Consider the following 16,416-nt stretch of genomic DNA (forward strand, 5'->3'; position numbering starts at 1 on the left):
CAGCCCAGGCGAGAAGTATGTGGGGCTGGATTTCGTGGTGAAGGCAGGGAGCTGTGAAGCCTCCCCTGGGGTGAGCTGTGGAGGTACTGCGGGCTGTTGGCTGTCCTGGCTTCTCTCACTGAGGCTTAGCAAGGCTGCGCAGAGCTGCAGATGCCTGTCTTGATTACTAATGAGAGAAAATCCCAACTGCTTGGCTGCTTTCCCTCAGAGTACACTGCACACTGTTGTTGCTGAGGTGGATTTTTTTCTTTTCCATCAGATGTGGGACAGGCACATACTTGCAGATGGGGCAACGTGGAGCCACCCAGGCCTGCATGCACCCAGCAGTTAGGAAGATGAAGTGTGCTGATCTGCAGGTCAGGGCTGAGGCATCAAGCACCACCCAGCTAACACACAACCTATGGATCCTGTGGATGAGTTAATTCATGTTTACAGCCTTTCAGAGAGTCTCCATGCGAAGCTACTTGACTGTGGTGCACACCAGCCAGATCAGGATACGCTGCTGTGCTTCTAGGCCTGTTTCTACTGTCAGAGGAGGGAGCACGCTGTGCCAAAGAGGTGGCAGTGAAGCTCACATAAAGGAATAAATGCAAAATGAGGGATGTCGAGCAGTAGAAAGGCTTATTATTTTGTGTGACAACCGTCAAGTAAGCCTGGCTGCTCCAGAGACAGTCTCGTTTTATTTGGGTCTGTAATTTGAGGAGAGCTGGCAGCTCCAAAGTCATGCTTTTGTCAGGAAAGTTTGTATGTGGTCACATCACACCAGTAACTCAACTTGGGCTGATGCAGGCAGAAACATCCCATGAATGTTGGCCCCAGACTGTGCGGGTTTGACAGCTCTTTCTGTACCTCTGTCTTTTAAATAGAGATTGCACTTAGACAAGTTTAGTGCTTAGCATTTTAGTACATTGAGGTGACTTCTCACAGACTGCTTTGCAGATGTCTACTTTTGGCTTGTTTTTTCTTTTTTTCATTGTTTTAATTTTTGTGTAGATGGTTTTGGTTTATCAGGTCTTTTTCTGCTCCAACTTTCACTCATCTTATTTATGCATTTATTTGTTTTAACTAGTGAATCTTGTAGACTTTAGTAGTCTCTTAGGTATTTCAGTTCACACGTGTATCTTATGCACTGGAAAAACTGCACACATATAGAGGCAAATCAATGGTTGGATTAGAACAAGTGCAGTTGCAACACCAGAAATAATGGGGCTGTTAGAGAGATGTCAGATACTGGGGTTTGCTTCACATCATACACCTGTACGTGCATATGACCTGTGCTAGATTTCCCTGGCCCTGCTAGGAGAGAGGGAAGCTATGGACACCCTGCAGAATATATATATGGAATATGGTATTACACTTGAAAATCACCCTATCGAGCAATTCAAAATTAGAAGCATTGTAATGCATCATTCTGGACAACAGAACACAAAATTTCCATGTCAGTCTTTTCTGCAGCTCTGTGATAATTCTGTAATTAAAAAAATCAAAAATCCGAACAGTTGTTTTGCACTTGAAGAATGTGGTACTGAGAAATCTGTGGACTTGTCATTGGGATTTACATGTCTGCTCTCGAAGCCTTTTGTTTAGTTTGTGTTTTGCCTTTTCATCTGATCTGTGGGTTGTGTTTTTTGGCGTTCTTAGGTTTTCTTCTGCTTTTTATTGACAGAAAAAGGATGAATCATGGTTCTGGGAAGCAGCAAACAGCATTTTGATTATTGTTGCTGGCAATACTGTGTAGCAAAACTGGGTGAGGGTGTAGGTGGTTCTACTTCTGCTTGTCTTGCAGCTCCTAAACGTGATCATAAACAGCTGAACTTGTGTCAGGCCTGAGACTGTGTAACTACACCCACCTTTGTTTGGGTACATATTTTATCATCAGTGTGGGTTAGAAGTCTTATTTCTGGAAGGCACAATATTTGAGTTCTTTCCACATCTTCATGAGCTGGTGCTTCTGGCTGCTTAAGTGTGTGTACACATGAAAATGTGTACGAAGCCTATGCCCACAGTCTGTTTACTTTGTTTCTAGGGCTCATCACAATAAAAGAAGCCCATGATATAGAAGCCAGACTTAATGAAGTGGAAAAGCTTCTGAAGACTATAATAAACATGCCATGGAAGGTGAGTAAGCCAAGTTCCACACTTAGCCCAGCTTGACTCTGCCTTGATGGTGACACACACTTGCATGCAGATTAGGAAGTGGTGGCTTGTGCCAAAATGTAAAAGAAGCAACAATTCACTGAATATCTTGGAGAAGTGCTGAGTGTCAGAACTATGTAATGATGTCTCCAGGCAGTTGCTTGTAATAAGTCTTTCTGTTGTACTAGGAAGTGATGTAAAGGGTGGAGAGAAACAAAGCAAAGTGTTGGTAATAGAAATGGATGTCTCTTTCTTTTTCTCTTTTTAAGTATTCAAGATCTGAAGTAGTCCTCACATTCTTTGAGAGATCTCCTTTGGACCAAGTTCTAAAGAATGACAATGTCCATAAAATTCAACCAAGCTTTCAAAGTCCAGTTAAAATATCAGGTAAGAGTTGTTTGCTTCTAACAGTCATCTAAATAATTTGTTGTTCTCTTTGTTCTTTCTCCAAGCAAATAGCAAAAGCAGTCGTGAGAATATTAAATACTGTTAGGAAAGAAGGAAGGAGAAGCATTGCACCTTGAACACAGTGTGCGCAATTTTGGTCTCTCTACCTCGGACAGGAAATAATTAAATCTTAAAACACACAAATAAAGTATAGGGTTTATAGTCATTGAACAGCTTCTCCAAGAAAAAGGTCAAAGAACTACACTGAATCTTTGAAAAGAGATAACAGTAGGGTTATGATGGAAGCCTACAAAACTGAATGAGAGAAGGTTTAGTTATCATGTACTTCTCACCAAACAGTAACATCAATTATCCAGTAAAGCTGGCAGATAATAGGCTATAAACAAACAAAATAAAGGCTAAATATTCTGCTGTTTTCATCCAGAGCTTGGCTAGGGAGTGAAGTCATTGTCATAAGATATCATGGAACTGAAAGTATGAATGACTTCAAAAAGGAATTAAGCAAGCAAATGGATGAAGAGTACATTGAGACCTGTCACAGATGGAGACAGTAGCAAGTTTCTAAACCACAGCCTGCTGGAAGGTAAACTGGAGAGCAGTATCATTCTATACTCACCCATCCTTTCAGCCCACCCCCACTGAATCTGCTACTGTCTGTTGTTAAAAGGAGTAAGGACATTTGGTGTGTACAGATTTGTATTTCTCTATTGAAAAGTTTCCTTTGAGCTTAATGGGAACTGCAGATTTCTCCTTAGGAGCTTGCAGTCTGTGAACTATCCAAAGAGGTGGCAGTTTTAGTGTCACCAAAAGGGCTTATTTTGGTGAATGAAGTAAGAGTGAAATACCACATAGTTCTCCAAGGTGCATAAGATCTTTAGGATGAAATATATCTGCTTTCATAGGTACTAACAGTACTTAGCTTAATGACTAGGCAGCGTGTCAACATGCTAAAGATGTAGACAGTGTGTCTTAAGGATTGATCTCATGAACAGGGTAGATTTCTATTTTTGTTTCTGGTCCTGAGCTCTGGTACTAAGCAAATTAGTCATGGGTTAAATATTCTTTTAATTAAATGGTAAATTGCTTAGGAGCCCACCAATAACTATTTTGAAACATACTGCCTAACACAGTGCCTAGGCAAAAAAAAGTGGTCTTGCCAGCCAGTCTGGTGCTTTCTCATTGAGCCCCTGAGCAGAGGCTGCAGTGCAGCACAGGATAGTGCTCATCAAGCAGCGCCCCAGGAGCTGTACTGCAAAGAGGATGGTGCAGGTCTGGCTCCTTGAGCCCAGGAGGTAGGAGCCAGCAAGTGTGTTTAATGTTCCTCTTGTGAGTAGGGAGCTTTGGATGATGTGCTGAGTTGATGTAGAAATCAAAGGTGAAATTTCTCATGTGTGTGTTTCCTGGCATTTGTCATCCTCCACAGGTTGGATGTGGTTTACATGCTTTTCTTCTGAGCACATGGAAATGTTTTCAGTACAGAACCCTGAGAACATATTCACTGTTTTCTGTCCGAAATATATTGCTGCCCTGTGAGAGCAGGGGCTGCAAAGTGAGTCCTTGCACCTGCCTATTATGAAAGGAGGGATCCAGCAGTACATACGTGACTCTGAAAGTAGCGTCTCCTACTTATTTCTGTGGAAATTACAACAGATACAAAGAGCACAATCACACAGTTTGGGAGAGCAAATTTTCAGCTACAAAACGCTATTTTTCAACGTAGTCACCCCCATGTTAGCAGAACAATAACATGTTTTTATTTTAAGTGAACTAAATTGATTTTAGTAGCTGAGTCATACCTAATTAATTGGAGGAAGAACGGAGGAAGGCTTATGCAGCTATTCAGAAGCACCATGTGGTAGTCTGTTTCATCATCTAACTGGTTGCCAAAAATAAATTTTTAGAACTTAGGTGGCAATCTGATGATGAAATGATATTTGCCTCATCTGAATATTGCACACTGGGAATGGTTTTGGAGTCTGTCGGTGCTGTCAGTAGGTGGCAGTAAATGTTAACAAAGCGGTTTGAACTGCAATAAAATGCTGTAATTTTTAGGTCATGGCAAGGACAGTAGGAAAAATTGTGGCATTCTTTTTGGTCATAGTGCAGCTTTCTGCATGCCTTGCAGGCTCAGAAAAATAGATCAACAAATTCTGTGCGCTCTGAAAAAAACAAACTGCCCATTGTGTGGGCCTGTTCAGAGTGATGAGTGATGGGGAAGAGAGAAAGCTCCTCCTCTTTGATGGAAGCTGAATTTGAATTTATGGTTTAAATTGTATTCTGCAGCACAATGCTGGCTTAATATGAGTCTTGGCTGAAGTGTGAATGTGTTGGTTTTCTATGTCTTAGCACCCCCAAACATATTCTGCTGAAGCAGGTTGCAACACAGTACAGACTTTCTTCAGAAAACTATGAAAGTGAATTCTAGCTTGGCTTTTATGCAGTAATATGCAGATGTACACTTAAAAATTACCTCCTTCCTCTCTCTATTCTCCTTTCCCACTCTTTAGAGAAGTACATTCCTGTTGTGTTGGCATCATCTGACATTGTATGATTAGAAAAAGTCCTTGTGACTTGCCTAGTTTGCCTTTCTATATAATACGAATATGGTTAAACTTCTCATTCACAACAAATACTGCTCTTTAGTTTTAAACACTTTCCCTGGTAGTTAGTGAGTGGAATTAGATGTAAGTTTAGCCTTTCTGGATTGGAGACTTGTTACACAATGACAAACAAGTAGAATTGGGGGCAGCATAGAAGACAGTATTGTTTTACATAACTTAATTATGATTGCTCAGATAATTTGGAATGTAACTTTTTATTTCCTTTCTCCTGTTATGGGCTTTTTTTTTGCTTGTTTTTTCTTTTTTTTCTTTTTTTCCCCTGCTTAACTTGTTTAAGCCTTGGAAATCTGTCCAGGAAAAACACAATTATGAGAAATGGTAGATTGCAACTATACGGATGGGCTCCCATTCTGCTAAAAGTGATGCCTATTTTGCCACTGGCATTATTGGACTGAAACCAGGCCTTGCTTCAGATGCTCTGTATCAGGAATTGATTATGCGAATAGGATTGCTTAAGCACTGGCAATCTGTAGGTGTAAGAAGCTGTGGAACAAACTCTTTTTCTGCTTTCCTGTACCGATGTTCAATGTTATATGCACATCCCTTTTCACAATCATGTCAACTATGTATGATGTGCAGTTACTTCCAGCTTTCTGTTTCTTGGATTCTCATCTTGTTTCTCTTTATTCTTCTGACAGAAATCATGCGATCAAATGGATTTTGTTTAGCGAACACTGAAACAATAGTCATCGACCACAGTATACCCAATGGAAAAGAGAAGCACCTGGATGTGGATTCAGCAGAACACTTGTAAGTGTGGTTTATGCACACTTAATGCTGTCAGGCTTCAGATCAACAGTCACTTTTTGGCTGTTTTTTATTTCCATAGCAAGATGCTATTCTCTGTGTAGGAGCAAGACTGGTGCAGTTGTCGTTCTAACTGGTTGAAGATTACTGGGTCTGATGGCTAAGGCTTCACAGCTCTTTCCATTAAAATGGATTCAATGGCTCTCTAGAAATTGATCTCAGTTGGTCCTGTCTGTAAGAAAAAAGCTGTGGCTATCATAGGGATTCTGCTAGTGAGAATAGAGGAACTTCTTTCTCTCATGACCGTGAAGAGAGCTGACTTGAATCCAAATGTGGAAACTGAAGGATCCCCACAGGCAGACTATCCCAAATATTTCTTAGGGAAGCAAAACACCATTCTGTGACGAGGGAAATATATCCCTGAACTTTATCAAATGAAGCTGGGCAGCTGCTCAGGTGCTGCTACACTCTTTGAGTTGCTGAAACATGTATTTCATTAAGGAGGAAGCATGTTAGATTAGCCTTATTTGTAAATTCTGCCTGCTAATGCGTGTAGATATTTTGGGGTCAGAGACCAGTAACCAGGAAGGCTTTCATTTAGGTCTTAAGTCAGTACAGTATTGACAGATGGGTACCGATGGAAGTCAGCTCCTGTTGATTTCTGTCATGGAAAGTGATTGATGTTTTGGTGAGCTTCAAGTAATGAAACATTTAAATATTTTCAGTGAGAAACATTGACCTGTATTTTCATTAGAGCAATCAAAATGATGGAAACAGAACCCTAAAAGCCTTATGGAGGCTTTATCTTTGAATTCGTCTTGCCACATTTGAAATGTGATCATTGCCAGTCTGCAGAAGGGCTTACAGGTTGACAAGATTTTGTCAGAGTCTGAAATGTATCTGGCTCCACTGCAATTTCTCAAAGTCTTTCTGTTAATTTTTATAAGAAAAAATGTTTAACACTTACTGTTTTGAGCCTAAAACTTACTAACAGCATTTAAATTCATACGCTTTTACTAATGAGGCCGAAATGATGCACTGGACGTAATTAAATGAGACCACTGTCTGGACATTAAAGTTGATAGCTCCTAGTAGATCATCTTTTAGTATCGAGAATGATAAATGGTCTCCCTGATCTAGTGGGAGGTGTCCCTGCCTACAGCAGGGTGGTTGGATCTAGATGATCTTAGAAGTCCCTTCCAACCCAAACCACTCTATGATTCTATGAAATTATTAGAGCAGATTACCAAAGAAGGCCTCGTCCTGCCTCATTTTTATTATTTCAAAAGGTATTGATTTAAAAGAATGCTTTGGCACAAGGAAAACTTAGTGGTCTGGGATCAAAAACTTATTCATCTAGTTGTCATCCCAATGTTTGTCCTACACAAAAAATCAGAAAATACTGAGGCAGGAAAATATTAATATGATGAAAACTGGGTGGTAGGTGTAGTTTCCCAGAAACTGTGGTGGAAGAAATTAATCCAAAATAACAGCTCAGCTTTGTGCATCTTTATTTTAACTCCCCTGAAAGAAGTTAAATTGAGTACAAAGAAGTTAATAAATTTTAAATGTCTGTTGTACATGGTGACCTAAACTTAGCTGTATTTTATATCTGGGAGGTAGTGGCCTGGAAGTAATGGCACTCACGTAGAAAAGCTGTCTTGTAAAGACTGAATTATTTTTAAATACAAAAGTTTCCTATATTTTTAAGTGTAGACTAGGAACCTGGAAAGGAAGCTTATAAACCTTTCAAAACCCTTTGCAGTTCCTTTTTGTTTTCTGTAAATTTGGATTTACAGAATTCATATTTTCTATTCTGAAATTAGACTTAATTCCTTGTGGACTTGTCTATCCTCAAATGGGGAGTTTTTCCTTTCAGTAAAAATCCATACGCGTTTTGGTTGCTGATGTACTTGAATCAGACATTTTGCAAAGCAAGCGTATTTTTTTGATAGAAGCACCCAATAGCATTCATTTGCCAAGGCCCTGCTACACTGGTTAGCTGTTGGATTGCTTGCTGGGTTAGCCACCGAGTGGTCCATCATCTGAAAAATCTGAAACTTCTTGCAAAAGAAACTATCGTGTTTTTGCAAGCTGGAGTTGCTTACTCTGTTATTGCTTTTTGCTTCCTTCATTTTCTCTAATTTTAGTTGGCAGAATACCACATTGTTGCAAAATGTGGTGAACCCAGTGTGCTCAGCCTCCACGTGGCAAAAGCAGCTCTTATGTGCTTCTTTCAGTACTCTGCAGTGCTTCTCAAAGCAGAGGTGGTAAATAAATGCATCCAAACTCTTTGGTTTTATTACATAGAAGTACCTTCCTCTGCCAGGGCTGTTTCCACTTCTGTCTTTCCAGCCAGCAGCAGGCAGCAGAGGCTTTGGAACTGGACATGCTGCCTTTTTGGCAAACTTGCTCCAGTAACAGGCATATATTTTAAGGACAGTGGTGGTGGTGGTGCAAGCATCTTGTTGTTCACAGGAGAAACTTTCATGTGTGGCAATGCAAAAGCAGCATGGAGCTGGTAAAGTTAGGTGCAGAAGGTTTTCAGGAAAAAAAAATCCTACACTTGACAAGAAAAGGAAATGCTGCTCCTATGCTTTTTATTCTTAAATGGAAGGAGTTCTGTTCAGATACTGCTTGCACATAATGTGTTGAGAGTTCTGTAAACTTTATTTTAGGGAAAGACCTATTGATAGTTTTATGTGTTACACAGCTTCTAGTTGTAACTGATTTACTGGGTTTGGTTTCTTCCAAGCACTGCAGAGCATTGCTTTGCAGACTTCTGTGCCTGCACTTTCTTTCCAGCAGCAAAGAATGCTTTCTGCTTTCCCACAGCATGTGAATGTCACTTCTTTGTATCTCACATGCTGCTTGTAGTACCTTATCAGCGAGACTGAAGTACTACAAAATCTGTGTGGCCTTCCAGGTGCAATAGTCTGATTTTCTATAATTGGCGAGAGAAAGAAAGCTGAGTCTGAATAGCTTTCTTGCTTCCTTTTCTGGCATTGTCATTCTGTCTGCCCCACTGGTGTTTCGTAACTGTTGTTCCTGGGCCTCTAGTGGTCTGTAGGACAGCACAACATCAGCTGGGAGTTAGCTGCCAGAAACTAAGTCAAATCCCTTCTGCACATGTTCCCACGCATGCAGGCAAGCAAACAACTTGGAGGGAGCAGGGAAATGAAGGCAATAAACATTTGAAGCTCAGTTGACACTGAGTTCTTCCATGGTTGTGAGTAAAGATCATAGCAACAGCACTGCAGGAGAAAAATCCTTGAGTTTCCATTCAAAAAGTTGTGGTTCTCATAGTTTAGGATTGAGAAGGACCGGCAGGAGTGTGGAAAAGGGACAGAGCCATCTGTGTCCATACATTCTAGGATGTAGGCACTCTGCTATCCAATAAGCTGTGATGCTTTCCAAGAAATTGAGTTTTGAGAAGAGGGAGGAGTGGGAGATGTTATCTGTTTCTTTATCCTACCAGTCTTTTTAGATCTTGTGACGTACTTGATTCTTAGGTCTCTCTCGGTTGAAGTTAGAAGGATGTCTGCAATTGCATTATTTAACTGCAGGAGTCCAACTGCCATAGGGAGGGCAGCGAGACTCTGTAGGAGGGATGCTGTAGTCATTGTTTCCTATTTGTCTTGAACATCTGTCTTTATAAAAAGACAAATGCAGGGAGGAGACTCTCACCCTTTCACTTCATAGGTACAAGTTCAATCTGCATACAAAGGCAGTTTCCGTTCTGCATTTGTGTGGGAACCGAGGCATTTCATGTCACTGCCAAATGCTGTGAGAATAAAATGGAAGAATGTGGACCTCAGCTTCATGACTCACTTTTCCAGAGCTCACTTGCAGCTTCCTTCCTTAACACTAGTAGCTTTGAAATTCAGAGAGAACAAGATGACTTATGTGCACGCACCATAGTTCTCATTGTCCTATGGTTGATTCATAAACGTGGCTGTGATGAGAAGAAGGTGGATGGGATCAGTTCTGAGTAGTTTCTGTGTGATTTTTCTAGACTTGGAAAGCTCTAATTCCAGAGGTATCCAGAGTTGCCTAATAAAGGCTGTGTCCCAGGAAATTATTTGTTTGTTAGTAGGAGAAAAGCCCTAGAAGTTGAAAATGAATTTATCGTGGTTTTGATCCAGGTCAACTTCAACTGAACATAGTTACTAGATGTCATGAGATGTAAAGTTCAGGTATGATAATGACAAGTGCTGTGAAGAGTCTGTGTCGTACTGGAGAGAAGTCATAAAAAGCTCCTTTCAGTGCAGACTGCTATCTAAAGAGATTGAGAATTTGCTTTCTTAACGTGCTGTGTATTTGTGTTTTGGCACAGCTGTAAAAGGGAATAGCTCTCTTGTTTTACTGAAAGCAAACCCCTTTGCTCATTCGTCTCCATAGGGGTTACAAAGAAGGTTTTCTGTTTATTTAAGGGCATGGAGAGCAATGTTTTTCACTTATATCTCAACCCTCTTTAGTGAGTGCTGCATTTTGGTTCACATAAGTGACAGAAGATATAATTTCTGGTCTTTCAGCATCAGGAGAATGATATGTAGGCTGATGTCACGAAACTGTAATTTCACTATTCACAGTTGATTTTCATGGACTTTGCTTGAGAACTTCTTGCATATGTTTTAATTTCAAGCTGCCAGGAGAGGGAGTGAGACACTGATGATTTCAAAAAAAAGAACTGGGACTCTAGATCTTTGCCTTGCAAACTGAGCTTCGCAAAGTTCAAGCTGTAAACCAGCGTTAGAAGTACTACTACTGCAACACTACTCTGCTGTAAAGCAAGTCCATGTGTTAAATTTACCCAGAAACTTAACCTGAGATACTGATAGAGACATTCTTGCCTACAACTCTTTTTCCAAATGACCCTCAGAAATGTCTTTTCTCAAAAATTTCTGGGGATCAGTCTCCAGATATTCTAGCCTTTTCCTTCTCCCCCAGTACTTTTCTTCAAATTCCATCTACATTGAATTTTTAAAATTCATATCAATTACTTTTTTTTTTTTTCATCAATATTAATGTCTTTTTGCATCAAAAGAGGGATGGCCAGCAGGGCAAAGGAGGTGATTGTTCCCCTCTGCTCTGACCTTGTGAGGCCTCAGCTGTAGTACTGTGTCCAGGCCTGGGACCCCCCAGCACAGGAAAGACATGGAGCTGTTGGAGCAAGCCCAGGAGAGAGTCAAGAAGATGATCAGAAGGCTGAAGCACCTCCCCTATGAAGACAGGCTGAAGGAACTGGACTTGTTCAGTCTAGAAGAGAAAGCTCTGGGGAGACCTCATTGCAGCCTTACAGTACTTAAAGAGAGCTTATTAATAGGAGCGAGGCTGACTTTTTACATATTCTGAGAATGGTAGGACAAGGGGGAATGGTTGTAAGGGAGAATGGCTTTAAACTAAAAGAGATGAGATTAGATGATAACAGGAAATTCTTTACTCAGAGAATGGTGAGGAAGTGGCACAGCTGCCCAGAGAAGTTGTGGATGTCCCGTCCCCAGAGGTGTTCAAGGCCAGATTGGATGGGGCCCTCAGCAGCCTGAGCTGGTGGGTGATAGCCCTGACCCTGGAACCAGATGGCCTTTAAGATCTGTCCAATCTAAGCCATTCTATGATTCTATGACTTAATGCCTTTTTTTGTTTGTTTGTTTGTTTTGTTTTAATTTCTTTAGGTTTGAAAGTGTGAGTGACTTTACCTCAGAGCTAGAAGACAGTGATGACCCAACGGCATATGTCACCAATTTGACATACTACCATCTGGTCCCATTTGAGACTGATATTCTGGACTGAGACTGTTCAATGCCACAGTCAGCCAGCATCCAGCCAACCTCTTCGTCCATAAGCTCTGCTATCTCCAGCATTGCATCTCAGTGAATAAGGCTGTGCAGGCAAGACCAACAGCTAAGAAGCTGCAGCAAGTACACCACAAAGCTGGCTTTGTAGTCTGGCCTTCTGTTGTGTCTTGCAAAGATGTCTTGTAAGGAGGTAGCTGCTTCACTGTGAACAACAAACTCATTTTCCATGAAAACAAGGCAGCAGAGGCCTCCTGGGACTTGAGGAAATCCCTGCAATGTCTGTGGTAACTGCAGCTCTGATACAGCCACTAGAACTCGTGCTGTGGTGTGCTATCACCCATGCTTCTTGGCTTGCAGTGCAAGTTGAGGCTTCCTCTTTTAGGATACCACCAGAAACTTCCCCAGATGTTGTGCCCACTCTTTTTATGCTGTGTAAGTGAGAAGGCAAGCAAACCAGCTGAATTTTGTCAGTTCCCTCTGCAATTGCTTAATGGATGCCTTGAAGGTCACTTCTTGCTCAGCTGCCGGATGACTGGTGCCTTACACGAGACGTCAGAAACACCATTGAGTGCCTCTAGGATACAGTACACGAGCTGACTGCTTTACTTCTTTTAATCCTGGGTTTTTATGTAATCACCGAAGAGATGACTACTCTTTCCCTCTTTCCACCAGTAGTAAAGCAGACAGCAGCTGGCATTGCAATGGGCTACACACGATGTTTAGGTACCTGAATGATGTCAGAGATATGGAAAGCTGGTGGGAAAGCTGAGCTGCCCTGCTAAGGGCGGTCAAGGCTACGACAGGCACTTGGATATGAATTTTGTCACGTGGACCAGAAAATGTGAATGGTGCTTACAGTTGTTTACATCAGAGAGATAGTTCCCTATGTATGTTTCTACCCAGAGGATGGGGAGGAAGCCAATGAGATTGCGTGTTTGGACTGAAAAAGAACAATAAGCTACAGCGTGCCTACAATAGTAGGAAAAACACCCACTCCCAGGCCTGCCTGACTCAAAGGGTCTTTCTGGCTTTCTGAGATACGCCTGCAGGGCTGGGTGCAGGCTTTGTTGTCACGTGAATGCATTGGTGACAGTGGAAGCACGAGCAGGATTGCAACCTGCAACCTCTTGACTACTGAGTAGTGCAAGGTTAAAATCTCGTTGGGGTCTCTCTCTTGCAGAGTGCTATGATCTCCAAGCTCTCATGGTGAGAGCTCAGCACTCACTGTCATGGCCTGTCGTTGAGCTTTTTGTGTTCTAATTGCAAATATGAAATTGGAGGGATTGAAATGTGAAAGAGGACATTTTGAACATTTCCTTGTAGAGGGGCTTACGTTGTCCTGAAGAAGTTGGTACAACTCCCTTCCTTTGCAGACTTCTCATTTCTGTCTGTAGAATAACAGTCAAACAGCATTTGCTAATGTAAATAATAAATTATTTAGAATCCTAATTCTTTTACACAGTATGTTTTTTAAATATATTTTAAATGAAATAAAATATAACTCACTGTCAGTACACTTTGCAACTTGAGATGGTGGCTTCTTTCTTTTTCTTTTTCCATCTCTGAAGATTCTTTCACAATCATGCCGAATCCTCCTTGTTTCCAATAGTTTTGAAAAAATGCTGAGTTTACACAACTTCTCCTATGCTGCATGAGTTGCCTATACTGCCAATACCTTACATGCTCATGTGAAACGTCTTAGCCTCACTGTTGATCTTGTGTATAGGTGTATGTGGCTTAATGCCACTAAGTTCAGTGGAGGAATTCTGCACTTTTACAACCTTAAGTGAAAACTAGTCTGGCGCATATGCTTTTTGAAGATCATGGAGATCTTTGTACATTAAACTTCTGAAATAGAAGGGGATATGCCCATACTTGTGTAAGGCTTTCTGAACAGACTCTTGAGTTTAAAATGTGTTTCTTTGTTTGTTTGTTTGTTTGTCTTTAATTTTGTTAGTTATAATTCTTCAATTCTTTAGTGATTTAAGTTAATCGTGGTGGGTTAGTATCTAGTAAATAAATGTGTTGGATTGAGAGTTCAAATATTTGATTTCAGTCCCTGGTTCTACTGTCAGCATACCATGTTGCTTTTGGTGAATCTACTTTGTCTCCTCATGTCTTTCCTAGTATTATGTTTTCTAGAGCACCGAAGTGTCACTGTTTTTGGTCGTGCTATTGTCCCCTGGTTTGTTTGAATGTTCTTAAGAATTTTTAACCCCATTATAATTACTTACCTTTTTCAAAGCACTTTAAGATCTATCATTTAAAAATGAAAGAGAAACACTGCTAATTTTTGAAAGGTAAAAACACATTCCTCATTTTAAACGGTTGCATGCATGTTGAAATCTTCATGGAAGGAGGAGTGTAATGAGAAGGAACTCATCTGCAAACAGAAGTTGCACCATTTTACTTGGATTTTTCAGAAGCTATTTTTATCAAGTATTTTCAAGTGGTGTTGCTGTGTAACTTATTTCACTTCACTAAAATGTATTTATTTGATAAATCAAAGGAATGTAAATGACTGTGTATATTGCTTTGTGCACAGAATCAATTTAAAATTACCTTTGGTTAAATCGCTGCAACTTTCTCCAGTGGACCAGGTCTCTACAACTGGGAGAGGTTCAGAGTATGAATTATGCATGTAGTAGGTTCATACATTCAAAATAGATCTGTGGTGAAGCAGTCTTTGAGGAATAAAAAGAAGCTTGCCTTTTACAATTCAAGACGCAGATTGTGTGTGCTCAAGGTTTTGTTAAATGATTATTAAGACAGTATTTAGAATCATAGAAGAGTTGATTCTACTGGAAGGGACCACAAGGTACCCTGAGTCCAACTGCTGGCTCTGTGCAGCACCACCAAACCTTATGAGAGCACAGTCCAAACATTCCTTGAACTCCGGCACTTGGGGCCATGCCCACTGCCCTGGGCAGCCTGTTCCATGCCCACCACCCTTTGGTGAAGAACCATTTCCTAACCTCCAGCCTGACCCAGCCGAAGTAGCCCTATGCTGTTCCCTCAGGTCCTGTCACTGTCATCAGCGAGCAGAGATCAGCACCTCTATTTGAGTGAAACAGTAGAAAGTTAGAAGTTTGAATTTAAGTTTCCAGTGGAGCCTTCTTGCTTGTGTATGTCATGGTACAGTCTTCAGAATTGTCTGCATTTCTGCAGGATTCTATTTTGACCAGCTGTTCTCCAGCTCATGTCTTAAAGTACTCTGAATTACTCTGTCAGGCCAGACTGAGTAATGTTCCTCCGCAGTGCTGGGGTAACAACATCACCACTGAACAGGCACACACTTCTCCTGTGTCCTGATAGCTCTTCATATGGTGCTTGGGCCACTCAGCTTCCCAGGTAATGTCCTCAGTGTTACACAAAAGTGAGAGGAGACCTTGGCCTGTAGGAACTGTCAGCTGAACCATCAAGCATTCAGAAGGTAATAAAAGATGGCAAAGTGGAGGCCCAAGTGCTCACTCTGCGGATCAAACATTTTTCTTCTTTTGGAATGACTCTTCCAGGTCACAAAACATCCTTGCAAGTGTTTGTTGGGCATCAAGGGAGAGTTTACATGCATTTTTCCCTTTTGGGGAATTTTCAAATCTTGAAACAATCCTTCACAGAAAAGAATTTATCTCACAGAAGTGAATACCTTAAAACAAACCCACAAAACATTTGGTGGGTTCTTCCTCTTCTTTCACCATTGTGGCTGTAAGAAACATTCTTGTCTTGCAGTTGCTTCTCTGCTGGGAGGATAAAAAAATGTCTTGAGAAACAGGAAATCATCCAGGCTTGTCTGCTCAAAGCATTTGCCTTAATTTTTTTCCAGGGTTGTCACTGCACTGCTGCCACTCTTTCATGGTTCCCATCAGTCATAAGGAGCTCATTGCCACCGGACATCTAAATAGGCTCTGTCTGCAGAGCTCAAGGCTGGGTGGTCATACCAGAGCTCCTGGCTTACTCTTTGTCTAGGGGTGCTGGGAATACAAGCTGCTCCGCAGGCAAGGGCAGGGAGGACCTGGAGCACAGGCAGGTGTTCTCCATTCCTGTTTCACAGTAGTTGTATGGGAAATGGTGATTTCCGTGGTCCAGTCCTCCTGAAAAGGAGTAAAATGATAGAGTTTGCATGGCTTGTGGTCATGGTGGCAGACACTTAATGTATATTTGTTTGCCAGTTCATATAAACTGTTTGTGTAAATAGTTCATGTAAACAAGCCTTTGGAGGTATTCAGAGTGCAAAAGACAAAAGCCATCGGTGAAATACAACTCTAGTGTTGTAGTGCTTAGTAAGCGGAAAGAAACTTATCACTAGATTGGTTGCCTATCATAGAATTATAGAATGGCTTGAGTTGGAAGGGACTTTAAAGATCATCTTGTTCCAGCCCCCAGCTATGGGCAGGGCTGCCCCCACCAGCTCAGGTTGCCCAGGGCCCCATTCAACCTGGCCTTGAGCACCTCCAGGGATGGGGCACCACAGCTTCTCTGGGCAGCTGTGCCACTGCCTCACCACTCTGAGTAAAGAATTTCTTACAACTTCTCACCTAAATCTCCCCTCTTTTACTTTAAAACCATTCTCCCCTGTCCTATCACTATCAGAATATGTAGAAGTTGTCTCCCTCCTGGTCATAAACTCCTTTTAAGTACTGGAAAGCTTCAACAAGGTCTCCTTGCAGCCTTCTCTTCTCCAGGCTGAACAAACCAAGCTCCCTTAA

General features: G+C 41.3%; 1 protein-coding gene across 3 annotated transcripts in view; it reads left to right on the forward strand.

The window, feature by feature from the left end:
- Positions 1-16,416, forward strand: part of PXDC1 (PX domain containing 1) — a 191,341-nt gene that overhangs the window by 102,459 nt on the left and 72,466 nt on the right. For 2 of the 3 annotated variants that reach the window (XM_090136994.1, XM_090136993.1), the window contains 3 exons: positions 2,027-2,118; positions 2,406-2,523; positions 5,804-5,915. In XM_090136994.1, coding sequence (XP_089993120.1) covers positions 2,027-2,118; positions 2,406-2,523; positions 5,804-5,915 — 322 coding nt within the window. Of the gene's footprint in view, positions 1-2,026; positions 2,119-2,405; positions 2,524-5,803; positions 5,916-11,587; positions 14,830-16,416 lie in introns of those variants that run through there. The other variant, XM_031589302.2, reaches the window with a different exon arrangement.

This window comes from Phasianus colchicus, chromosome 3 (assembly GCF_987193195.1).
Source record: "Phasianus colchicus chromosome 3, bPhaCol1.hap1.1, whole genome shotgun sequence".
In the NCBI taxonomy this organism is placed as follows: Eukaryota; Metazoa; Chordata; class Aves; order Galliformes; family Phasianidae; genus Phasianus; species Phasianus colchicus.